We start from the raw sequence: 27,007 nt of genomic DNA on the forward strand, positions 1-27,007 counted from the left end.
AGTCTCTAGCTCCCCAGTAGCACAGTGATATGTCTGTGAACTTATACTGCCTGAAACTGGGTTTTCAATACCCATGGTAGGAATAGGAATAACATAGATAGCCTCTTGTATAGCTTTGTGCTTAATAACAAATGTTATCATCATTTAAGTCTCTTAACTGTTATATTTCTAATAAACATTAATAAAATAACAAAAACCACAAAAAGTAGAAATCTTTTACAGTTAATTTGTAATTTAAACAATTTTACTTCCCTGTAAACTTTTGTTTAGCACTGTAATGTACTTATAAGAAGTTTATTGAGTTAGTTTAAAGCATTAGAAGTGTATAAGAGATGGTTAAATAAATTTTATTGTAGGAAAGAAACCGTATCTGTTCTAATGAGAAGTAGAAAATTCACATGAAATCAAATACATAATATAAACTTAACATTTGCATCATTGTCATATAAGAATTTTAAAACTACAATTACTGGTAATTATGTTGTAGATTGGATGTATTATAGTCATTTGATCAGCTAAATTTTATTTTGGTATAGGAAGAGAAAATGTAGAGATGATGAAGTTCCTGAAATGATTGATTTAAGTGTAAAGAAGAGAAAAGTTGACACGTTCCAAGAAAGCTTAAATATTGATAAGAGTGCATCATCCTTCAGCACCAGTTTTGATGATGAAACTGGTGGTAAAAAAAAATCTTTAAGGTGTCAGCCGTTCAGAGCTGTTCGCTATTGTGATTCTTACAATCAAAACAATGCCACTGATCAGGTTCAGCATGGGCAGCAGGCCAGAGAGTATGATTCTCTGCCTGACTCTTCTGATTCAGAGGAAGTTGAACTTCCATTACCAACTCTCAGAGATTTGAGTGAAGAAGAGTTACGAGAAAAAGAAAAAAAGTTGCACAAGTTACGTGAAGAACTTAGGAATGAAGAGATGAAGCTGGTTTTACTTAAAAAACTAAGGCAGAGTCAGACTGTGAAAGAGAACATGAATACAGCTCAACCTGTACCAGGAAAAATAGCTCCATCTGCTGGTCGAAGTATCCAGTCAAACTCTGGACATTCTGTTGAGCAAGGACATCACTCTGTTTTGCATGGCAAAAATTTTGGACAGAATTTACTTCAGCAGTCACCATTCACTATTTCTCAGTTGGTGAGTATAGTAGCAAAAGGTTTAGACTGCATCTGTATTCCCATGCTTCATATGTGCTTACTTGGTTAATATATTAAAAAAAAAAGTAAAATTGGTGTCAATTGTTTTGGTAATTAGCTTACTTCATCAGATATTTTATGAGTTTATGAAACCTTTTATTAAAACAAAAAGAAACATTTAAAATTATTTGTTTGATCATAAGAAATAAATTATATGTAAACCAGTTTTTTAACTAAAATTTTGAAAACATTTTTCAAAGTTGGGAAACTCAGACACTTCTCAGTGAGTAAAGTGTTTGATTCTTGCACTTCACTATTTAGTAACATTATTTTAACATGATTAATGTCTTAGTATTTTTTTCAAATGTTGTTACTAAATTATTCTCTGTCAAACAGATGTAGGTAGAGAACATAGTTTTATTTTGTAATACGGGTTTCTTCTTACCAACGTTTCTAGTTAAGTACATACACAGTTTGTGAGCATTACAGTTACTAAGACATTTCAGTTTAATTACATAACTGTTTATATTTGCCTTTCTGTTTTCTTAGTTGATAATATTTAGAAGCATACATTAAAATTAATAAAAAAGTTTTGTCTCTTAGGTTCCTCAACATGTAACTTTAGTTACTCACGTAAGTAACAGACAGTATGTTTGTTAAATACATTTTTATGAAACTAGAACCTCTCAACTTACTGTTAGAAGTTCCTTTTCTATTGATTAAATGTCAAGAATTATATGCCATAATCAAATCAGTCATGTCATCTGATGTGAACATGCAATTATACTGAGTATCATCTTTTTTTTTATTTGAATTTTTTTATCTAACTGATAATAAGCGTATAATTTCTACTCTTTAGTTACTTCTAAAACAAAAATAAGAAAATGCACATAAAAAAGCTAGAAATGGAAAACAGTGTGTCTAGACGTGCTCTGTTTGGTTGAATGATGATAGAGTGTAAGCCTCCTTTATTGTAATAATGTAGTGGTCCAAAATATTTTAATTTCAAACATGTCGTTTAGAATACAAAACATAATGCAGTTATAATTCAGATGGTTTTCTAACTAAGCTATAACTAGGTCTTAAAATATTTTGTTTGCTGATAGAGCTAAACAATGAAACCGAGACTAAATAATTCATAACATGATACCTAAAACATCTAGCCATCAAATGAAATCTGTGAAGAACAACCTTCTATTTTTATTGGTTGTAAATAATCCAGAGAGAATAATTAAAATTCATTAAGGTACAGGATGAGATTGGTGGGACATGACATGCAAGCTCAACTTGTATATATTTGTAAAACAAGAAGTTTGAAGGTACAAATTTATTTTATGACTTTGCAGTATCTATTGTATGAGAATGTAATAGATGACATACTCAGAAGATCATATGGAGACAGAAAAATCTAAAGTTGGTAATTTAGAGCAGAGAAGTGTCACATGATACAGAGTAGTGAATATTAATACTTTAAATATTTCCTTTTGAAATTAATAAATTCAAACTAGTAAATAGATAACATTGTGTTTCACACTAAAAGTATAATTTGTAGATAACTTGAATAAGGTTGATAGTGATTGCAGCTCACTTAACTTAGTCATTGTTTTTGATAATTGATGACAATGATAGCACCTAGACCACTACAGTATCTATTGTTTCTAGCTCTGATGAAACTTGGTGTTGGGTAAAAGGATTTGCCATGCTAAATATGACAGATGTAATGTGGGTAACATATTCTTGACTTTTTAGAATTGGTTATTAAAATTTGCTTTACAAACTATGTTGATGCTAAGTTTATTGACGTATAATTATGATAAAGTTGATTAATTACGTTTTGATTGTAATTGTAAAAAGGTCACACATGCTTGTAAGGTTAATGTGCAGTGGTGGGAGTTATGCCACTCTTGACCTTTCATTAATAATTCCTAAAATCACTGTATCTGAAACATATTTCAAACATGTGGCATGAAAGCTATAGAACAGTTTACACTGTAAAATATGTATATATATTTTTATCAACTTACAATTTATAGTACAATAAAAACCAGTATAGAAGATGCATGTTTATAATGCCATTACACGTGAACCATGTAACCATTGATCCCAGAAGCCAGTTTTTACACATGTACTATAGTAAGCATTATTACATTATATGTTAGGGACATTTTTAAAAGAAATGATGCAATAAGAAAAATTATTTATGCCACTCTATCTCATACATACTTTTCTATGTTCTCCTTTTAATAATTTAGTCATGCTAAAAAATCTTATAATGTCTGTTACCTTTGCTGCTGAGGACAAAGAGTGTTCTTAGTGCTGATAGAGTGGATGATGGTTTTGAGTTAAAATGCTTTTGAGTTGTAAATAGAAAATGGGCTGCTAAGTAAAACAAATAAATAAATAGAAAAATAAACTCATTAAACTACCTTCTATCTCACACTACAGCTGTTAATCGACTACTAGGGTTTCCTTTCTTTGGACATCTAAACATTGGTTTGATTTTTTGTTGCATGCTCCAGTCTTTTATTCCCCACGTAATTGCCATTAATGATAACTGTCTCATGACACTTTCCATTGAATAGACAAGATCAAAATATTCTGGAACCAAGATGTTTCTCTCAGATATTTTGCTAGTGCTAACTGCACTTGTTGATCATAATGTGCATAGTTATGAAGGTGGCTTCCACTGGATGTTTCTGCCCATTTGGACTACACTTACTTGTTCATTAGAACTCCAAGAGGTATCCTGGATATGTGATATGCAATATAAAGTATAATGACTCTACTCAATTGAAAGTAGTAGAAGTTTATTCCTAGGGCTTGAGTTTTGGATTTAGAGGAGAACAATTTGACATGATATACATGTTGTGTACTGGCATAAATGTAGTTTATCCCCATTGATGGGAATTTCTTATTCTACCCTTAGAAGGAAGATGGTCCCCAGTAGTTGAATTTTGAATTTAGAGTTGAACCAATAAATCCTCACATGAGTGTGCAGTGTTCTTGGCCTGTAACTCAGTTTGCTTTGAATGTTAGTCCACACTGTTGAGAGTCATGGTGGTTGCTTTGCTTTTTCCTCTTTCACTGCACTGTGATGTTTTCATGTTGAAATGGTTATGATCTGTTTAATTTGAGTGAAGTTTATGCTTTATGGGGACATCTTTCATACTTCTCTTTGTTGTGGGTCACAGTGGTTGCTCCATTTCTTCCTCTTTAATGTCTTTATGCTAAGGATACTTCTGCATTTGAGGTAGTTCCAGTCTGTTTGGTTTGTGTGTGACATTACAGTTTACAGGACATCTTTCTTGCTCTGTTTGGTTTGTGTGTGACTTTACAGTTTACAGAACATCTTTCTTGCTCTGTTTGGTTTGTGTGTGACTTTACAGTTTACAGGACATCTTTCTTGCTCTGTTTGGTTTGTGTGTGACTTTACAGTTTACAGGACATCTTTCTTGCTCTGTTTGGTTTGTGTGTGACTTTACAGTTTACAGGACGTCTTTCTTGCTCTGTTTGGTTTGTGTGTGACTTTACAGTTTACAGAACATCTTTCTTGCTCTGTTTGGTTTGTGTGTGACATTACAGTTTACAGAACATCTTTCTTGCTCTGTTTGGTTTGTGTGTGACTTTACAGTTTACAGAACATCTTTCTTGCTCTGTTTGGTTTGTGTGTGACTTTACAGTTTACAGGACGTCTTTCTTGCTCTGTTTGGTTTGTGTGTGACTTTACAGTTTACAGGACGTCTTTCTTGCTCTGTTTGGTTTGTGTGTGACTTTACAGTTTACAGGACATCTTTCTTGCTCTGTTTGGTTTGTGTGTGACTTTACAGTTTACAGGACGTCTTTCTTGCTCTGTTTGGTTTGTGTGTGACTTTACAGTTTACAGGACATCTTTCTTGCTCTGTTTGGTTTGTGTGTGACTTTACAGTTTACAGGACGTCTTTCTTGCTCTGTTTGGTTTGTGTGTGACTTTACAGTTTACAGGACGTATTTCTTGCTCTGTTTGGTTTGTGTGTGACTTTACAGTTTACAGGACATCTTTCTTGCTCTGTTTGGTTTGTGTGTGACTTTACAGTTTACAGGACGTCTTTCTTGCTCTGTTTGGTTTGTGTGTGACATTACAGTTTACAGGACGTCTTTCTTGCTCTGTTTGGTTTGTGTGTGACTTTACAGTTTACAGGACGTCTTTCTTGCTCTGTTTGATTTGTGTGTGACTTTACAGTTTACAGAACATCTTTCTTGCTCTGTTTGGTTTGTGTGTGACTTTACAGTTTACAGAACATCTTTCTTGCTCTGTTTGGTTTGTGTGTGACTTTACAGTTTACAGAACATCTTTCTTGCTCTGTTTGGTTTGTGTGTGACATTACAGTTTACAGAACATCTTTCTTGCTCTGTTTGGTTTGTGTGTGACTTTACAGTTTACAGAACATCTTTCTTGCTCTGTTTGGTTTGTGTGTGACTTTACAGTTTACAGGACGTCTTTCTTGCTCTGTTTGGTTTGTGTGTGACTTTACAGTTTACAGGACGTCTTTCTTGCTCTGTTTGGTTTGTGTGTGACTTTACAGTTTACAGGACGTCTTTCTTGCTCTGTTTGGTTTGTGTGTGACTTTACAGTTTACAGGACGTCTTTCTTGCTCTGTTTGGTTTGTGTGTGACTTTACAGTTTACAGGACGTCTTTCTTGCTCTGTTTGGTTTGTGTGTGACTTTACAGTTTACAGGACGTCTTTCTTGCTCTGTTTGGTTTGTGTGTGACTTTACAGTTTACAGGACGTCTTTCTTGCTCTGTTTGGTTTGTGTGTGACTTTACAGTTTACAGAACATCTTTCTTGCTTCTGTTTGTTTGTTGTTTTGGTTTCTGGTTTGATATTGAATTTGTCTATAGCTTGAATTATTTAAAATTCAAATTCTTCACCAGTTACATTGTCGTGAGTATAATTACCACTAACAATGGCATTAATCACAGTTAATTGCCAAAGCTTGTTAATGTTGTAAAATATTTGCAAAGTTTTCAATTAAGCTGTGAGAATGTTCAGAAAGAGCATGTGTATTAGTTTTCACATTTTTATCATTCCTAAATAAAGTTATGGTATTAAAACAGTTTATGTATTTTATTGCATTTGCCATATTAGTTATGCATGTACATAACATGACTGAAAGTGTAGTTTCAGAGATTGTAACATCATACTTTTAAGCTGATTTTAGAAAGTTACAGAACTGTTTAACAGTGTTTCCTCAACATATAAATTTGCTCAGCTTTAAGGGTTAGTGCTATTTTACTGAGATAACCAGTAGGTACAGATAAATATAACTTGCATACATTGTTGGGATTGAGTTTATGATTTTATATGAACAGAACTGTTTTGAACCAGTCAATTCCATGGTAGTGAAAAGAATACACATAGTTAAATAGAAGTGATGAAACATATAGATACCTTAAGTATGTCTTCACTGTATAGCATGCCAGCCACTTTCACTTGTTAAAGGAAGAGGAGAAAAGATTATGCTGGAGATAAAATTAGTCATCATTTTGTGAAAAACAGTAGTTTGGTGTGGAATCAAAATTTTACAGGTTCCACTTATTTGTAAACACGTTTTAAGTTGTTATTTTGTGCAATGTAAAGCTTGTAGTATTTCAGAATATGCCTGATTGAAAATAAATGTTCATTTCCATTGTAGATGCAACTGTTATTTGTCATTTGTAGCTATGGCCCGACATGGCCAAGCGTGTTAAGACGTGCAAGTCGTAATCTGAAGTTCGCGGGTTTGTATCCCCGTCGTGCCAAACATGCTCACCCTTTCAGTCATGGGAGCACTATAATGTGACAGTCAATCCCACTATTCATTGGTAAAAGAGTAGCCCAAGAGTTGGTTGTGGGTGGTGATGACTAGCTGCCTTCCCTCTAGTCTTACACTACTAAATTAGGGATGGCTGTCACAGATAGCCCTTGAGTAGCTTTGTGCAAAATTCAAAACAAACAAACAAACATTTGTTGCATGGTTATGCCATGTATAGTTTCAGATGTAATTTACTACACACTGGGTCAGTATGTAACAAAACATTGCAAAATGGAATAAGCTGTTTTAGGTTATTAAATGTCTGTAATAAAAAAAAAGTATTGGAAAATATTAACTGGTTTATTTCTCTTGACTGTTATGTGCTGTCATGCTTGGTTGGAATTGTTTTTAGTTGTTTTGTAGGTATGTTTAGAGGGGTGTTATTAGTTTAAATAACATTTGTATTGTATGTTATATTCATTCCTGGGAAGTATTCTTCAATGACTTGTGTTTAGTTGTAACTGACTTTCATAACATTGCATTTCTTGGTGTAATATGTATATGCATAATACATATTCTTGAAGTTTCACTTAATTACACTGTTTATTTAAAAATGCTCTTTATGAACATGTGTACTTATTAATTTTAATAAGCAAGGCATGTATTGTACCAAAAACAAAAAACCTTATATAATGTTTTGTTTTAATATTCATTTAAACAGAATTTTTTTTTTGTGAAACACCAGATTCCTGTAAAAATGTATTTTTTTTTATTTGAGCTTCTTTTACTATATTTGTTTTTTAAACTATTATGAAAATCTTCAGATGAGAAACCAAAGTATTCAAGGATCATCTTCAGTCATGATGGGGCCAAGAAGTGGAATGCATTCATCTTTGCCTGCAAATGTAATGTTACAGCAGTCAGTAATGAGACCAGGAAGTGGATCACTTTCTCGTACACCTGTGACCACACCTCCTAATGTTGTCATGGGTTATCCGGCACAGAATAGGTCAAGTGGACAACAAGTAAACAGTGGCCATGCACAATCATTGGTGAGTTTTATACTAATTTTCTGAGTACAGAAACATTACTCACCTCTTTGCATTAAAAAAAAGAAAGAGGGAGTTATTACTTTGTGTGCACTGTATTTCTACAAGTCTTGATTAAAGCTCCCTCTACCATACATATTGATAAGTATTGTACCAGCCTATAATGTAACCATCATTAAACTATAGCCCTCTACAAGTAAAAGGGTGACATTTTTCATGCACAGTGACCCCCATGAGCATTTGGCATTTGAACAAAGGTTCATTCTTTCTTTGACACTGCCTGTCTTTACATGTGAATGTTTTTTTTAGGAATTACCAGAATTGTTGCACCTATTATTTTATTGTTTCATTGCCACAGCATAGCATTTATTTCTTTAATCTATTGTTTATGTGCATCAACAATACCATATTTGGAATTTTATTTAGAAATTTGTTTTTTTAGGACTCAAATTTGCACTTTTGGGACATCCCACTCTCAGTTCTTGTTGTTTAACCCAACATACAGGTTTTGTTCTGAGCTCTTCTAGGTCTTTGTTAGGCCTGTGTTTCACTTCAAAACTGGGCTCATTTTATTTATCAAAAACTGAACAAATCTTTTTGTGATGTTCTTATGTTTTGCATTTTACAAAAAAAAACAGCTGCTAGAAAATCAGTTTCATGGTCATTTAATTGTAATATGTATTCATAGTTTTGTGTTACTGATATATCCCAAGGTTTTTTACACTCCTTCACCAGTACTAGAATGCCAGATTTTAAAGTTTTTTTTCTTCTGTGTCATTTTCTGTGATCTTTGTAAAATGCAGTTTAAAAATATGAAGAGGTTAACTTACATTAACACAATGCAACCCCTTGATTGGCTTTCTGCATGAAAGATTTCACTACACATGTAGTGAAGTATAGCTATGGCCACCTCCATCATATACATGTGAAGACAGCAATTTGTCAGGTGAAAATGAAATAGAATCTTTATAGTTTGCCATCTGACTTCAAAACATAATCTTTAGACTATCCTATTTTTGTATGTTGACATGTTAGGTAAGTTGAGCCGTTTGTCCTAAAATGAGCTGTGAAACTTAGATAGAAATGCTGTTGTAGTTATTTCATTATGGAACTGATCAATCATGTTTCAATAGCTCCACAGAGCTATTTTAGCTATCTTAATGTAAATGGGTACAATATCTCTGAGATATAAATGCTAGGATTTAAAGAGAAACTTATTTTGACATTCTAAAGATATCAAGTTTAGGCAGAAACTTTGCTGGGTTTGTGTGGGTGATGATAGGATTACTTACAAACTTAGTACATGTGATGATCAATTGTTCTTCATGAATGGAGAACCAGAATAGACAACCTCTTTACTAAGGAGAAACAGGATTTTTCACAGGGTACAGCACATTTGAAAATATTCATATTTTGTGCTCCAGACATGACCTGAAAGCACCCAATTGTCAAAAGTTTTTGGGGACTCATGGCACTTCCTGAACCCACAGCCAGATTTATTTGTGCAATTAACTTACTTTGCAAAATATACTGGTAACTGGGACATTCTGACAGCCAGTGATGTTACTGCTATTGTGCACCATGTTATTGGTTTTATCCTGATTCAGGATTCTTGACCACTTCCTTTTATTACTTCAGCTGAATCTGCCTCATTTATCAGTGTTTTACCACCGTTGCTTTTAGTTCCCTCTTGCATTCATGTAGCAGGAATTTCCACCAATATCTTTCACTTAAATTTAATGGGTGCATGTGTTGTACAGTTAGTTTTTGCTGTTCCTTGGTCACCCTTACATGGATCTCTTCTTTCCATTTAGGGATCTCACTTTTTCTCTCAATCTATTCATTTTCCTGTCTTTTATCTTCTTTGGCTAATCTGCACATGTTGGTAAAAAGGAAAAACACGATAGGTTTAGTTGTATGTGTGTGTGTACGTGCCCTCATATCTGACTTTCCTCTGCTGTCTTTAGTCAGGGTAACTTACTGCGCTCTCAGTGTGGGATCTAATTCCTGATGATTGTGCCTAACAACATGGTCCACGTGTCCATCCAGTATTCTCCCAATACAAATTCCTTCTCTCAGTTTTTTTTTGAGAAGTATGAGAAAATTATTGCTTTCCTGTCCCCAAGTAGTTGGGGAAGTTAATATTGAGTTTCTCGTTGGCAGTGCAATTCTAGTGGTACAAGACAGAATGGAAGCACTCCCTTGTTTGAGAAGTAAGGTTGAGGTGTTCTCTAGTATTGTAGTACAGAATGTCTCCCATGTTGTGAACCAAGCTATTCCCAGTGGTTTCTTCCATCTGGATGGGTCTTGAATTTGCCTCAAGACAAATATCTGAGATGTTTTTGCACTTCATCTGATTGCTGTGGTCAGAGCTGTGGTGAGAACATTTTGCACCCCAGGCACACCACGCCTTTGTTGGTTCCCTTTATGAAAATTTCAAAAATAAAAGAAAAGGATACTAATATTCTGAAATAATTTTACATATTCAATTATTCTATATAAACAAAAATACAAATGAGGTACTATTTATAGAGTAGAGAGTACGTAAATACAGAAATAAGAACAACTAAATTTTATTTATTTGTGATAAGAACATGTCAATTAATTTATCATAATTTAATAATTTTACTGTTTTATATTCTATGGAAAGAATTGCAAAGGAATTAAGTTATTGTTGGCCTGTTGATCCTGATAAATAATAATTAATTTACTAAAGCTTCATTCATTTGAAGCAGTTCCAACAGGAAACATTAAGAATATTTTCAGTAAAATGTCAGTATTGGGAAAAATTTCTCTGAGACCACTTTCTCATAGGACATATGAGTACCCAATTCATCAACATTGGGTACATGTCTTTAATGTCAAATTTGATAAAATGTTTTAAAATGACCTTAAACCAGAATGTATCTCCATGAAATCAACATCGTCAGAATGAAATTCACATAAGATTTTACATTTCATCATAAATTCATCATTTGAATTCAATAATGACTTAGATAAAATTTTGAATTTTTTGTACTTTTTGTTGATTACAGCAGATCTGTTCTTTAGTTTGCGTTAGAAGCCTGTACAACATTATGTAATTTCATTTTTTAATGACTCTTTACGTGATTTATTTCTTCTAGTTACCTCTGTTGAAATATTTAAATTTTGACACATTTTTAAGCTGTTTCTCAATATTTTTCTCAATGCTTCTGACATTAGATTCTAAATCCAATAAAAGTATCAGCAACTTCTGAAGACGAGAGTTTTTGTACTGCAGCACCTTTGTTGTCTTATTAATTTATTGCAACATGAGCCCCAGAAATCTGAGTAAAAAATGAATTTCAGACCAGTAGTAAAGATGTGACTTTCTGCATCACTTTTACTAATTTCCTTGAAGATTTCCATATTTTTTTTGAGTTAGTGTCTAAAAACTTCCACACCGTTAGCTTAAGAGCTCCATCTTGTCAAGCAGCATTGTTTAATTAAAATTTATTTTTTTGTTGTTTCATCCCACATAGATGTTAGTCCTGATAAATAAATATAAAACATATCAACTCTGTTGAAATATGAATATGCAAGTACTTGATAAATTTAAACTGTGTTCACAACGTGGTATATAGTGAATATATTTTAGACACTTCTAACGTTCTTGACTGGACCCCCTTGGTGTGTCCATTCGTATTTTTACCATTGTCGTAGTGATATCCAAACCATTTTTCTCTAAGTTATTAAAACTTTTCTCAGTGATTGTCTCCAGTTTTTCCATGGATATTATTGAAATCTATAAATGATTCTTCATGGCACACACACTTGTTTTTTTTACCAATCTTATCAATTCTGCAGTTTCTTTATGGGCATGATTTTGCTTCTTTCACTGCCTTGATTTTTACATTTGAACTTTGTTAGCTGTCAAGTTGAGTATCTCATTCTGGATAGAAGGCAAAAAATAAGTTTTATGTTTCAGTTTGTGCTTGGATATATGATGTTTAAATATTAAGTCGTATTCACTGAGAAGTTCTATTGTCAATAGGAAAACTGTTAGATCTGTTGCTGAACTTTTCAGTACTTTCTGGTAAGGACAAATTGTTTTTCATGCCGTGTAATATAGTTTTCATAGAAGCCTTCACTATATATCTCTACTTTTTTTTTTTCTCATTCAAAATGATCATCTAGAAAACTTGTTTCTCCACTGATGTTAGATACTTGAGTTTTCCATTGAACTGTGAATGTTGCTTATTACGTTCGTGTTCACTGATTCTCTGGTACATTTTTCCAGTAAGTGCACTGACTTTTGTTGTTTTATTAGCATAAAAAATGCAAACACAGCAAAATATAGAATTATACTTTTTAGAATAAATCAACCAGTGTTGCAATATCTTTTCACTGTTTGAGTTTTTTTGAAAAATATTTCTTTTTTAAACGAATGTCCTCTTTTACTTTGTGACTGATCTGCATTGAGACCTTGATCCATCATATTTTTTAATATATATTCTCTCCTCGATCTATTCAAATTCAACCACTTAACAGGATCGCTGAAGTTGAATGATTCAGTTTGGCTCTTAATTAGAGAATTTTTCTCAAATATATTACCAGTATGAACAGAATTTAATGGAGGGATGAATTTGTAAATTTTAACATTGTGAACTTGTGGTTGATATTGCTTTATAAATGTTTTTTGCATTTTTTTAAAAATAAGTTTGAAATTAAGACTTATTACAGAATTTAAAACGAAAATATATATACCATCTGTAAATTTGATAAAACAAAGAAATTATACATAGGAAAATCAAATACAGTACTTTACTAATAGGCCTAATATGAGCTGATGGTTAGGGTGCTCAGTTTGCAATCTGTGGGTTTGAATACCTATCACTGAACATGCCCTATGAACTTTAGTAAAAGAGTAGCCCAAGAGTTGGCTGTTTACTGCTTAATAGCTGCCTCCTTTCTAGTCTATCAGTCAAATTAGAAACAGCCAGAGGAGATAACCATTCTGAAAGTAGATTTAAGGGAAATTGAAAAAAACGTTCATACAAACCTTCTGATTTCTGTTGATCATTCTCACATTTCTGCTCTACATATGGTTTCACTTATTTAAAGTGGCTTCAGTTCTCCATCTTTGTTGTGATAATTTTATTTTCCAAAGAAAATTGTTTCAATTTTTTCACTCTGTTCCCTTTGCTTACTATTCTGTATTGAAGTTAAATTTATATACATCTCTAACTAAAATTGATATAATCTTTCTGTATAGTGAAATACATAAAATCATTCTGGTAATTTGTATTTTATAGACTTACCTCTTGTTGATGATAGTCATAAAACATACCAGTTGTAAAGCCTATGTGTGTGACTGTACATCTGTTTCTTTTGTATATTCACAAAGTTGGTCTGCATTGAGGGACCTATGTTAGTTGTCAATTTAGTTTTTAGTTGTGTGCATTTTTATTGTTCATTCCTAGATTTATATGGTTTCAGCTTGTATGAAAACATTTTTTTGTTATTTGTTGTTTTTTTTTACTGGTTATTATGTGACAAATATTTTTCAAAATGTATTTTTTATTCTAGCCAAGACCATTATCAAGCTCTTCTCCACAGACTACTCAAGGAAGTGAGAGAATGGATAATCAGACTCCTGCCCAGAGACAAGCTGTGGCTAAACTAGCTCTTCGCAAACAGCTAGAGAAAACACTGCTTCAGATCCCACCTCCTAAGCCTCCACCACCTGAGATGCACTTTATACCTAATGCAAATAATCAAGAATTTATATGCCTTTTGGGTCTGGAAAAGATTGTAGACTTCATGATGCAGGATAATCTAATAGCAAGGGCTCCTCCAGAACCATTTCTCTGTGTCCAGTGTGATACTGATTTTACTCCAGTTTGGAAGTGGCAAGATAAAATCACAGAGTCAGGAAAGAAACATCCTGCTGTAATTTGTGAAATGTGTGTCACCTCAAACATTAAAAAAGCATTAAAGGCAGAACATACCAATCGCTTGAAAACTGCTTTTGTAAAAGCTCTGCAACAGGAACAAGAAATAGAACAGAGCTTGTCTCAAGTTATTCCAAGCCCTCCACCTTCTACTTCCCCCTTAACACAAGTTCAGTCTTCCACTTCAACCCCAACAACAACAGTGTTTTCTAATCGTGGTACTCCCCCACCATCATCCCACAGCCCTATTCCAAGAATGAGTACCACTAACCCTAGTGCAGCAGCAGTTGCTGCTAATTCAGCTGCTCTTCTTCAGCAAATACCGAAGTTAACTCCAGCACAGCAGTCCATTTTGCAGGCTCAAGCACATCAGTTGCACCAGATTGCACAGGGCTTGCCTCATCAACCACAGCCTGCACACATGATTCCTTTTAATCCATTACTAGCCCAAGCCTATTCTTACCAGATGCTAGGAAAAGCTCCTTTCACCTCTCCTGACTTGCAGCGACAATATTTACTAGATATGATCCCTCCACGTTCTCTACCCCAAAGTCCAATGAATTGGAAGTCTTGATTTAAAAATGTTTATACAATAGGAGAATCTCATATTTGCATTTTTCTTTTTGACATTAATCACTTGTGACTACAACAAACAAACTGTACAATAATTTCTTGGGTGATTTTGTACATGTATTTATTAACTGTTAAACTATTAATTAATGCTTACATTGTGGCAACTAATGTTCTGTTCTATTTTTTACTTTTTATCTGATTAATTTATGCTTATATTCGAGGGTTTTCTGACATACTTTTATTGATCTCTTGAAAGTAAAAAAAATGGTATTTTATGTCAAAGGAACCCCATCTAGAAGTATATCAAAATGTTAAGTTTTAGCAGGTGTTAATTTAAAATTCATTTGTACTATGGGTAAAAGAAGGGTTTTTTTTTTCATAAAGATTGTGCATTAAATTTCAGAAATAAACATTTTTTCATAACTGGCATCTTTTTTTTTTTTATGCACTAAGTTATATTATAGTAGTAATTTCTACTTTCATAAAGTGACATATTTGTGAAATCAGTTTTCGGTTATTCAATGTAATTATGTATTGCAATTAATTTTTGCAAATTAATGTTAGCTTTTGAATAAAGTATTTGAAAGTCTCAAATTTAAATTTGTTACATATTGAAACTATTATAAACAATAGGAAAACTAACTACCAATATACCTGGTAGTGGCAGTTCTCTCGCAATTAACTGTAAACTTTGTTTAGCTTATATAGAAGGAAATCTTGTTGCTGTAATAAAACAGTGTATTGAAATTCCTAGAAACTTCACATAGTTACACAATTTTTTCAGGAACTGTAAGAAATTTCATGCCTCTGAAGGGGGGTAATAACCCACAAGGTTCTAAGTAGAAGGTTTATATTACTAGATGTACAAACAAATTAGTTACTTTAGAGACATGTTTATGTTATTGTTAGAATAATGTCTCGTCAGATGCAAACTGTGTAAACCAGAATCAAAATAAATGAGTTATCAATTAATATTTTCAAATTTCAGTAAGATACTGCTTTGTAAAACAAAAGTTGTTTTTTGCCCTTATTTGCATGGGTGATGATCAGGGTACAGAATGCCATAACCTTTTATGGATCAAAGTACTTTGTTATCAATAAATTTGGTATCAAAATGTAATTGGTAAGTGAAATTTTAGTATTATATATGTTTTAAAATCTTATTTCAAAAGGTAATATTTAAATAAATTTATCACTTTTCTTTATCAAGTGACACTTTGTTTGTTCCAAACCTATTTTAGTTATTCTTACGACTGCTGATATAGATGCCCCGAGTATGATATAACTTTATACATTTGTAGTACAGATATTGCTAAAACAATTATATTGATTTACTGACTTAAATAAGGAAGCCAATCACACATTCTCCTGTTGCATTCTTTCTTCGTAATTTAAGTAATTCTTTCTCACATCAGCTGTTATTTACAACAAATTATTTTGATTTACTGAGTTTTCTACAAGAATAGCTTGTTCTTATGATAGCTATGGAAGTGTTCAGTCTATAAGTTCATGGGTAAAGATCAGAATATTACATTTCCACATTCCTGAGGAACTATTTCTTTAATTGAAGTTTATTATTATTATTGATCAATAATGCACAGTCCATCACTATTCCTTTAGTTATGAACAATGAATTGGACATATACATGGATTAAATAAAAACATTTCGTGAGGGAATGTAATCTTCCTGGTAACATTCCCTTAAGTAAATGTAATAGTATTTCATCATTTCTATCTGATGGAGGTCACTTATACCAAGTAATGGAATTAACTTGCATGTCATTGAATTTTTGTGTTTAAAAACTACAAATAAATTACAACCATTGTTATAAAAAAAAAGTAGTGTAAAGTTCAATGATTATTGAGCACCGAGAACAAAAGTCCAGATGTAAGTACTATATTTGTTTTTTTTATGTATATTGTTATACAAGTATAAAAAATGTAAATATTTTATAGTAGTTAAGTTGTGGGATGAAAAACATTTAAACATTCAACTCTCAAACAATATTTTCAACATGACAGGCACACATCTCAAAGCTGATTTATTATTTTTAAGTTTCAAGTCAATGTAGGACTTGTTGACATTTCCTTTTAAATGAATGAGGTTGGAAAACTTGCTTTTCTTTGTTGTATATAAATTAATTTTCTCACTGAAACAATGTTTTATATTTGGAATACATACTGACAACCTTATGTCTTGTTTCTAGAGAATACACTTATTAATTTGACATGTGCTTTCTTATGGGACTTGGAATATAAAATTTGCTCAAACAGTTTACTTTCTACTACTTGCTAAAAGCTTGAAACTTTTATTAATACACACAAAAGGTGGAGATTTATGCTGTTCTAATTCTAACTAGTATAGATGTTGTACAGCTAAAATATCTTAGAGTATTCTTCACTTATTTCTATGAGTGGACAACATTTTGGACACTGCTGATGCTTTTGTTAAGTCCACCCCAATATTCAAGCAAGGAACAGTCAAGATATTTTATCCCTACATACTATTTTAATACTAAAACCACCAGTGACATACAAGAATCTCCCTTTCAAATAGTATACATCTAAATTTGACTTAACAGAAATTCAGCTTTTATTTTTTTTAAATAGTTGTACAATTAAAGAATGTTGAGGTCACAGTAATATTTTTATTTTTCTTCAAGATTTTTTCATAAGACACTTATTTTTTAAAGGCATTCCAAAATTTTAAGAAACTTAGTTAAACAAATAGATTTGATTGAAAAATCTTTATATACAATTAGGGAAGCACAAATTTCAACATTTTATTACTTTCTAGTGACAAACTTGCATATTTTACAGTTGTGTTAGATGGCAGAAATATGGTTTTTTATTTTACACCATATTTTAACCATCATCACTTGTACTTTCTGTTGGTTGTGTTGGTACACATTCCAAAGGCTTACAGTTAACCACTTCAACAAATCCATCTGAGTCATCAAACCAACAAGTAAGATGAACAGTATCTACTGCAAAGAAATATAATCTATCAGTACAATGTATCCTTCTATAAACTGATCTTGGATCTGCTTTAAGTATACTAGTAATGGTTTTTTTAAGCTCATCAGCTCCAGAAAGAAATTTCAAACAGTAGTTACATGTAGAAGAGTGGGCACTGTTGCTGTGGAATTTGTCTAGCATTTTCTCAGTTCGTTGGGTAAAATACACAGCTAATTCAGGAACATGGCCACCACAAACCCATGCTGGTATCCGAGACTCTGAATGTGGTGGAGTTAAATGAAGAGGAATTCCCTGAGTTGTTACAACATCAGCAACATTTTCACCTTTATGTTGTAAGAAACAGTGTTCCTGGGATCTGATCTCATGATGCTTATCTGAAGTTAAAAAACATCCTGTATTTTTGGGATAATCTACTTCTTTGTTACCTAACGCTTTATTATTAGACAAAGTATGAACGTTGTCACAATTTAGTTTTTCATTTGTTGGCTTGCTATCAAGCCCTAAAACATTATTACATTTCATTTCAAAACCCTGTTCACAGCTGTAAGAGAAATCAACTTTGGTATGAAGCTTGCTTTTCTTGTCTTCTCCACAGTCTTTTTTGGAAATTCAAGATGTTTCTTGAACAGGCAGTTAGTGTTGACACTCGAACCATTGTTTTGAATGCAGTACGATGGTAAATGAGAAGCAGTTAAGTCAAGTTCTTGTTTTTCACCATGTGAAACACTTCTCATTTCTGAACTTTGATGAGAAGGTGTATCATAATGAGGGATATATGGCTTTATATCAACAACAGGGGTTTCATCAAGAATGTCTACCCCTGTCAAATACAACACTTCTCCTACATGGAAAACATAATAAGAGCATGAATTAGATAATTATACTTTTAACTTGATTGAAAAAAAGTGAAACAGAAGGTATCCAATATACACCTAAAACCATTATATACAAATAACTGCACACAGTAGTGTTATAAAATTATGTTCATCTCTTCCAAACTATTCAAAGGAAACAGTATGAAAAATGAATTACCTTCCACAAATATTTAGCATACATCATAGAATATGCTTTTTTAAGTATGTGGTTCTTGCTTTTCTATCATATAAACCCAGAGAGATAGTTTTAGTGGGGTGGGTCAAATGATTGGGAAAATCATTAAAAATAAAAAGAGAACATGGTGAAAACAAAACAGCCTACTTAACTTTCATATTTAGTTGTCCATAAATCACTATACATTTCATTTTATTATGCTGTTGAATGTGTTCTTACATTCCTATGAGATTTTTTTCGATCATGTACAACTTGCTTATTCCAAGTGGTTGACCACGTGTTAGAAAGAGTTCTAGAATGGAATCCTCTTATCACAGAAGAGTCATGTTTAATATAAATATTCATCTGCAATGCTATTCACTGTTAAATACAGGCTAAAAATGTATGACCATATAATTTTCAAAGCTTGTGAACTAATTTATTCTTTGCTTCCCAAGAAGATGGTTGATACTTAAAGAAAATGATAAAGCAGCTTAGTATAAAAGACAAGTATAGAGAGAAGTAAAAAGATTTTTCCACTGGAGATAAGACCATGAAAACAGTACACTCAAAGTGGAGTTTGGAAAGCCAGGATAGTTAGGAAGAAACAGTTATGAACACCAATTACACTATGTAACACAAATTTTGTTCTTGGATAGTATGTGTTATTTCTTAATTGCTTATATTGTAAAAATACAGAAAATAGCATTTTTCCCTTCAAACTTTATTTTGTGATCTGGATAATGAAATTTAGAAATTAACCTATTTTCTATGTAAAAATGGGCAAATTTGCACATTTTCATTTGCATAAGATCTGAATAAAACAACATATAAATCAAGATTTGCATGTATTTATACTTAAGTTATACAAAAATAAACAAAAATGTTTAGAAGTGAGGAGTTTTTTAAGATTTGTGACTGTAATGTAAATCACTTTCACGTATCAGCCCTCAAATATAGTCTCCCATCATGTATTCGTTATACACTCCCAGGTTACAAAAGCAAAGTTTGAAGAGAAAAATATGTCTTTTCCATTTACTTTAGGCATAAGCAATTGGAAAATAACACTTTCTGCCCAGGAACATGAAAAAGTAAAAATTTTGTTACATCGTGTTATTAAAGACATACATGAATTTGACTAGTTAAAAATAACTGACATTTTATTTGATGCAATGTTTTTTTGTCAAAAAGAAAGTAATGTTTTCATCATTTTTTGTTGGTGTTATGGTGAAACAAAGTCCAAATTATACCAATAGTTATAGCATAAGAACAACTGATAGTTTTTAACCTAGTATTAGATAAAAGACTGAGACAGGAAAGAAGATAATTTTTAAACTAATGCTAGAAGAATTTGGTCTCTACTTTGCATGCATCTAGTTTGAAATTATACCATTTTCCAAGTAAGTTTCATTGCCAGTAAGTATATTTCTTTTCAAGTAGTGTGACCTTATACATTGATACCAAAATTACAAAAGTTGCTAAACAAAAATAAATGTTATTTAATTTTAGTGTGTATAAACATACATCTTTTGAGTTGTTAAATATACTAATAGTTTTGCTATCCTATATCATAGCATTGTCATATAAAATGATGAACAATATAAATGTTTAGATTTTTTTTTGGATTCAAACTAACTTTCCTGATAAACTTTGCACCATTGTGCTAAGAATAGTTTTTCTGTTTTAAGAACTATTGTACACACAATGTTGATTATGCATTTAAAACATTTTTTTTATAGAAAACATAATTGAAACTCCTTTAGAACATGCAATTTTTTATTTATTCATGAATTACAAACTTACCTTCAACTTTTTCTAGTTTAGCTAGAGTTAGTCCTAGGGCATTTATTCGATGAGGTGATCTTGTAGCAAAAGTTCCCATTGATTTCCCATTAAGTCTTGGAGGATGAACCTTAGCTCTTGTGAACATTTCAGTTTTTTTGGAATATTGGTTTTTGTGAAAGATAAAAAATATCCTGTCAATATAAAGAGGAAATATTTTAAAATCTGCTTTTTTGTGCATTATAAAAGTGTTAATTTTCACAAGAAACACATATTTAGTAGCATGAATGTAGCCAAACATGTAATATCTTACAAAACAATATGATGTTACCTTAGCTTACAACAGTTTAATTTATTTTCCATTATAACAGATTTACTTGTATACATTTAGAAATACATGTAAAGTATATTATTAAATATGTATTGTGAAAGTTTCACCTGTTCTCTAAATTTGTAAAAGATTCTTGACTGTAAGAATCAACAATGTACAGTGTATGTAAAATGCAAGTGATTTCTAGTATTGTTGTCAAGTGAACTTTATAGAAATTCTTCTTAAAATTTATAAATTGCAACATGCAGAGATGGTTTAATATTATTGGTTTGCTACTGAACACAGCAAGTCAACTGTTTCCAAAACTTGACCACCAGGAATTCATATCCATGTGGGGGTAGGATGAGGATCATACTCTTAGTAAGCCAGCTAGAATCCAAAACACAAGTGATAGTAAGCCAGCTAGAATCCAAAACACAAGTGTTAGTAAGCCAGCTAGAATCCAAAACACAAGTGTTAGTAAGCCAGCTAGAATCCAAAACACAAGTGTTAGGAATCAGTGTCTAGGTGACAGTATGAAGGACCATCATATTGTCTTTACCTGTATTTCAGCTGATTGGAAGGAGAAACTCCACCACCTATCTGTAAGTGTGTTCATACAGAGTGAAGTATCATTCATATATATCCCATTCAAATCAAGCAGACTGGAACCACCTCAAAAGCAGTAACATCCTCAGCATAAATACAACAAGGGATAGAACAACACAAAGGAGCTGAGCAATCAACAAGTGCACCCACAGTAACACACAACACTCAAAGTGAATTGAGTTATTTCTCAATCGGGAAAGTTCCACAAAACCATATTTTGAAAACAAGATCAAATTATTCAATTTAAGGGATGTGCAGTAATCTCCTTCTGTTTTACCCATGAAGTCATGAGTTAGTACAGTCCACAATGGACATATATGGCAAAAATATAGCTAAGAATACTCTAAAAATAATTTTGTGAGGTATTTCATCTCTAGTTTATGAACAATGTGTATATTGTGGCCTTGGAAATTATGAAAGTGAAATCAATATATCATTATAGAGCAGGTTTCAGTATAATTCGAAGTTATTGAAGAATACTGGGACACCACTCGCCAGAGAGCGGGATCCTGATCAAAACAAGGGACAGGTCCCTGAAAAATAATATATATACCAAGGGAAAGAAAACTTTCCCAGTTACAGACTCACAGAGGTATGAAGAATGGTGACAGGAAGAGAGAGGATGGTACCTGATGAAAAATAAAGTTTCCCAAAGCAATGTATGGAAAACGAACAAATGAAGTGTTGTCCTAGTGCTCAACAAGTGAAGTCTTCCTTATAAATGACAGGGTTGTTATGCAGATAAAAGGTATGGTGATTAAATGGAGACACTAGGAAGAAGATAAGGAAAAAAAGGCCAACTGAATCACAAGCCAAGTCCAATGTGTAAGGGAAGAAGGAAAAGATTGTGAACAGAGGAGTGGAACAAGGGAAATGAAACTGTAGAAAAGGAAGTCAAGGGAAAAGAAGCCTTAAAAACAATGAAAGAACCCAAAGCATTTAGAGGACAAAGGGAGGAGGAAGAAAAGAATATAGCAGGTAAACCAGAAACAGGACAAAGCATATCATTATGCTCTAATTTAAAAACTGTAACCTAATAATGATATGCATAATATCATGAGAAGTTTATGTGGATCCTGACTTCTGGGGTCACACACACATACAGTATTAATATGAAGGATAGAAGATTAAAAATAAAAATGAAATAGGTGTTATATTGGAAAATTACTGACAATACCATATCCATCAAATGTGATATATTAAAGAAAAAATAATATTGTTACCCTCATTTGCACTGTACTAGTAAGTTAAATTACAGGTAATCCTAATACAACAAAGACACATGTTAATCCTAATCTAATGTTATGGGACAAAAGATACAACTGAGCTCTTAACTTCAAATCTGAACATACCTATGAGCATTAACCAATCTAAGTTTATGTTATTGCACCAAAATAACTAGAGATAATAATGGTAGAGTGCCTTATCTTTCTAAAGTCTGTGGATCATTTTACAAAATGTGTAGGCCCCCAAACTTGAATCAAGGCCCAATTACGTCCAGCTCACTGGATGATAAATTTCATGACAAAGCCAAGCCCGTGACTCCCTAGTTGAGGACCACCACCTGACACTCATATAAATGTACTGATATAAAACAATCTCCAAACTGTAATTTTGGTTTTGGAATTCATATTCAAAATGAATAAATAAACACAACTATGTTGGCAGAAAGAAACACGAAGTAGAAAAAAATTTGTAATGAAGTATTAAATTCCATAACTGGGCAGAACTATAAAATAATTCCACTTTGGAAAAAGTTACAAATATTACTATTGTATAACAAATAGTAAACTTCCTGAGAGAAACTGATATGAAGTTACAAAAAAAAAATTCAGGTGAGCACAAAATAAACATCTGAACATAAGCACTGCCAAACAGGAAGTGATATTTAGGAAAAATGACAAAGAGGAAGTGACACGGATGTGTGTCACTATTATTAGTGAAGGTTTGTCACATGATAACTTGCATGTGAAGATCAGTTAAACCATGTTAGTTAAGAGGTGCATGAGAGTGAAGGGTTTGTTGTGGCATGCAAAATATATTTACAAATAGAGGGCAGCACTGAAAAAGAACAGCAATGTATGTAATTAAAAGTAAGGTACTTTGTAAGAAGCTCTTCAGATGATTTAAGCAGGTAAAGGTGTGGGGCTAATAGTTTCCCTCCAAATACAGAACATTTTAAGAAAGAAAAGAAATGTTCACCAACTTTAATTACAAAAACATGCACTCAAATACACGCACTTGACTGATAACATTTCAATAACCAATTTACAACTGGAATGACAAATAATATCCTTAAAAATTATAATGGATGTGAGACACCTTTTACCCATTTAGCTAAACTGAGTTTTATCTTATGCTACACTAGAATCACCATCTCAGATTAAGTTAAAGTGGCCTGAACAGGTTCCTCAATGAATGGAAGAGCAAAAAACATGACCATCAATAACAGATCTTTTACAAGCCAGAATGAGTCATACATTAGTTTCATGGCCTGACAAGCTTTTTACTGAATCAGAAAAAAAGTGGTTAGGAAAAAATCATTAATCCAGTACTAAATGCAACCACAAATGTGAAGGGAGCTCTAGAAATTATCTTTTCACACTGCAGACTTTTACCCCAATGAGGAATAGGAAACAGGTAGCTTTATCTTTGATATTAAATATTTTATTTTACTATGTTTAAACCCTGCAATCAACATTAATAACATGTTAACTTGTATTACTTACAAAGGCTAGCTTACAATAACATACAAGTAGTAGCTGTAATAAGAGTTAAAAAGAAAAAAGAAACTTACCAGATGTGAGAGAAGTCTTCTATTCCTTGTAGTGCATGTTCAGGATTACTGAAGACATGTTTATCAACTATAAGTTTGGCTCTTGCAGAATCACACACTGAAGGTTGTCGTGGAGTTCCATTCTTAGTCTTAAACCAAGAGTGAATTTTTCCAATACACCTCAAAGTAAAAACATCTCTACCAGCTGTGTAATATAAACAACTAATAAAACAGATAAAAATAAGAAAATATGTGGCACAATATTTCATCTATGTGATAATTTCATTGTATGTGAAGTTCTCCACCGTATAAACAAACAAAATTATTTTACACATACATTCTGTATGAAATCTTAGATAAAAAAACCATATATACAAGTGTAGAAAAACAAGAATGTTCAAGACCAAACATATATTGGTGAAAGTTATAAAGTAACATGCCCATTTTAAAAATGTGATACTTAATTAGTTTTGTAATTACAAATAAGCAATTTTTTCATCAGAACATTGGCAAAATAAAAATATTAAAGAAATAGGAAATGGGGTCTTTAATTTACTTACATAAATAGCAGGTTTGTTAATTTCTAAATATGCAATACTTGGCAAATCAGTTCACTGTCTTTTGTTAAAGTTGTATACGAGAAAGTTGTATGTTTTGTTTAGTTTTGTATTTATTCACCATTGGAAAAAAAAAAGACAAGATTTATACTAAATTGAAATGTTATTAAAAGTACAACAAAAATAAATACTTGAATGAAAATATATGTAGTTACTAAATGAAAAGCAAGTCTCAATTTGCTACAATAACTTATTTGAATGTGTATATTAAACGTCTCAACAACTAAAAGCATGGGAGACTACAAACATAGGGAAAAAATAAATATTTATGTCCATTGAAAAATATACTTTTTCTTATAAAGAAAGAATGTTAACCTACCATTGCTATCAAGATTATTTTGCATGTGATCTTTATTTTCCATTTTACTCGTTCTATCATTCTTTAATTGTTGTATATCTTTCCTTACAGTTGAGCAATCAGCACATGAATCCAGTAGGAAACCTAATTCACTGCTCAGTAAGTGACGGATCTTGAATACTTCTTTCTCATGTCCTTTTTTTAACTTTTCCATATTTAGCCTAACAATACGAAGTGGAAAAGAAAAATCAAATGTGTATGCGATATTCTTAAAACTGTTTAATGAATTTAGTTTAAATATATTTCATAAATACCAACTACAAAATGAAACTTAGTGTCTGGTACAGTAGCAGTTTTCATCTCTTACCACTAGCTAGATATACAATAAACAATGTCACCAAAGTGCAACTGTACATTGTATATTGCAGTACAAAACTAGAACTAACTGGAATGGTTGAGATTCTGAAAAGTTTTACTAGAACCAGAAACCACATTAAACTACAGTAGATTTTGTTATATTAGTTAAATTCTAAGAAAAATATATACTAGTTAAATCTCCCCCCCTCCACCACTTATTTGTATTCTTACTGTACTTAATGCATGAATAGTGATATATAAGGTAGAATAAAAGTATTGGTAGACAGATTAACTGTACTTATGAATGGAAATCCTGTAAAATGGACTTAGTTTTATAAAGTCCTTATATAGAAACTAGAAGATACACATTATGGTGAATCCTCAATAAACTCTCAACTAATGTGTATATCTGTATATTCAGGTATTCTACTTATGGGCATCCTAGATACATGCTGATGTTCTAATCACACATGAAGATACTGTTGGCAAATTATTTTATCTTAACTATGCTTGTAGATTCTTGTAGTTTCTATTTATGCTCATAAGAAAGAAACTCAGTACATTACACAAACTTAAATTTATTATGCTAAAATTTAAAACAAATTTCTTGATACATCAATTAATTGCATTGGGATATCTTACAGTTCTACATTTCCTTTTAAGCACTTTGGCAAAATTTATTGTTATTTCAACTCTAATAGCAATTTGCAGGAACATCAAGTAATTAATGAAATGTTTTATATTACTTGAACATATTACAAAAAAATAGAAGATTTCACATCATGTGATTGGTTAAAAAACCATTTTTAGCAAAGGGCAAGTTGAAACACTCACAGTAAACTTGTTCTTTTTGCATATTTTTGTTATGAACTCTTTGTGGATTCACCCCAGTGTATACTTTCTAATTTTTCATATAATTATATAAAACTGAGTGCTTTTAACAAATTTTCCATTTACATGTATTAGCATTACTATGTTTATCTCAAATATTATTCATATTATGTAACAATAGTATTCAATAAATAACAGTAATAGTGATTCTAAGTAAAAATTCCTAAGAGTACCGAGTTCAAACCAACATTGGACCAATTACACCCTTCTTCTGGTGATTGTAAGTTTAAACATCTATTCAACACTAGCCATTTATCGAGGTATCACCTTTATTGTTTTCGATTTCATCGTACTACAGCATTGTTTTTTATCTGATTTTCTTATTAACTGGTGTCGAATAATCTTACTAAACTCTCACTTAGTATTGATAAAGAGTAATTTACTATTACTTGTTAAGTAATTTATGAATAATCATAAACTGAGTAATTTATTTTTACAAAGTATAGTAATAATACACTGAAATTTACTGATGCATACCTTAAATTTTTTAATTCTTTTCTTGCTATTTCAATTTGACGTTTTAAGTAATCATTTCTAAATGTTAATCTCTCAATCTCACCACTTTTTCCAGACGCTGCCATGTTTACAATTAATGCCACCTACAGTCTTGCACGCAAGTGTCAGATATATGCAATATTTACTTGAATTCTGTTCTTGTTTTTCAATATACTCTCATTCATTAGTACTTTTTATGGATCTCTAAAAACAATATCGTTAAGATAATTAATACACAAGTATAAATTCTGAGATTATAACTTAAAGATATCAAAAAACGTGTTTATTGTTATTTCGAATGAAATATTTGTACTCTGTTCACCATGGGGAATTGAATCTTAGATTTTAGCACTAAAGTTCGTAAACTTACTTTTGACCCATTGGGGGATATTAAGAAGTATTATGTTGT

The 27,007-nt window shown here is 31.9% G+C and overlaps 2 protein-coding genes across 10 annotated transcripts in view; one reads left to right on the forward strand and one right to left on the reverse strand.

Annotated features, from left to right (window-relative positions):
- The window catches only part of LOC143249671 (transcriptional repressor p66-beta-like), a 30,094-nt gene extending 14,657 nt beyond the window's left edge, over positions 1 to 15,437 (forward strand). For all 9 annotated transcript variants that reach the window (XM_076499956.1, XM_076499955.1, XM_076499948.1 and 6 more), the window contains 3 exons: positions 537 to 1,146; positions 7,743 to 7,970; positions 13,518 to 15,437. In XM_076499956.1, coding sequence (XP_076356071.1) covers positions 537 to 1,146; positions 7,743 to 7,970; positions 13,518 to 14,456 — 1,777 coding nt within the window. In that variant the 3' untranslated portion in view covers positions 14,457 to 15,437. The remainder of the gene's footprint in view (positions 1 to 536; positions 1,147 to 7,742; positions 7,971 to 13,517) is intronic.
- Positions 15,438 to 17,026: 1,589 nt separating this feature from the next.
- Positions 17,027 to 26,725, reverse strand: LOC143249672 (tRNA (adenine(37)-N6)-methyltransferase). The gene is given in 6 exon segments (XM_076499957.1): positions 17,027 to 17,956; positions 17,959 to 18,275; positions 20,267 to 20,439; positions 23,962 to 24,145; positions 24,877 to 25,076; positions 26,581 to 26,725. Coding segments are annotated over 6 exon segments (1,614 nt in total). The 5' UTR covers positions 26,685 to 26,725; the 3' UTR covers positions 17,027 to 17,320.
- Between the last annotated feature and the right edge of the window lie 282 nt (positions 26,726 to 27,007).

This window comes from Tachypleus tridentatus, chromosome 4 (assembly GCF_004210375.1).
Source record: "Tachypleus tridentatus isolate NWPU-2018 chromosome 4, ASM421037v1, whole genome shotgun sequence".
Lineage (NCBI taxonomy): Eukaryota > Metazoa > Arthropoda > Merostomata > Xiphosura > Limulidae > Tachypleus > Tachypleus tridentatus.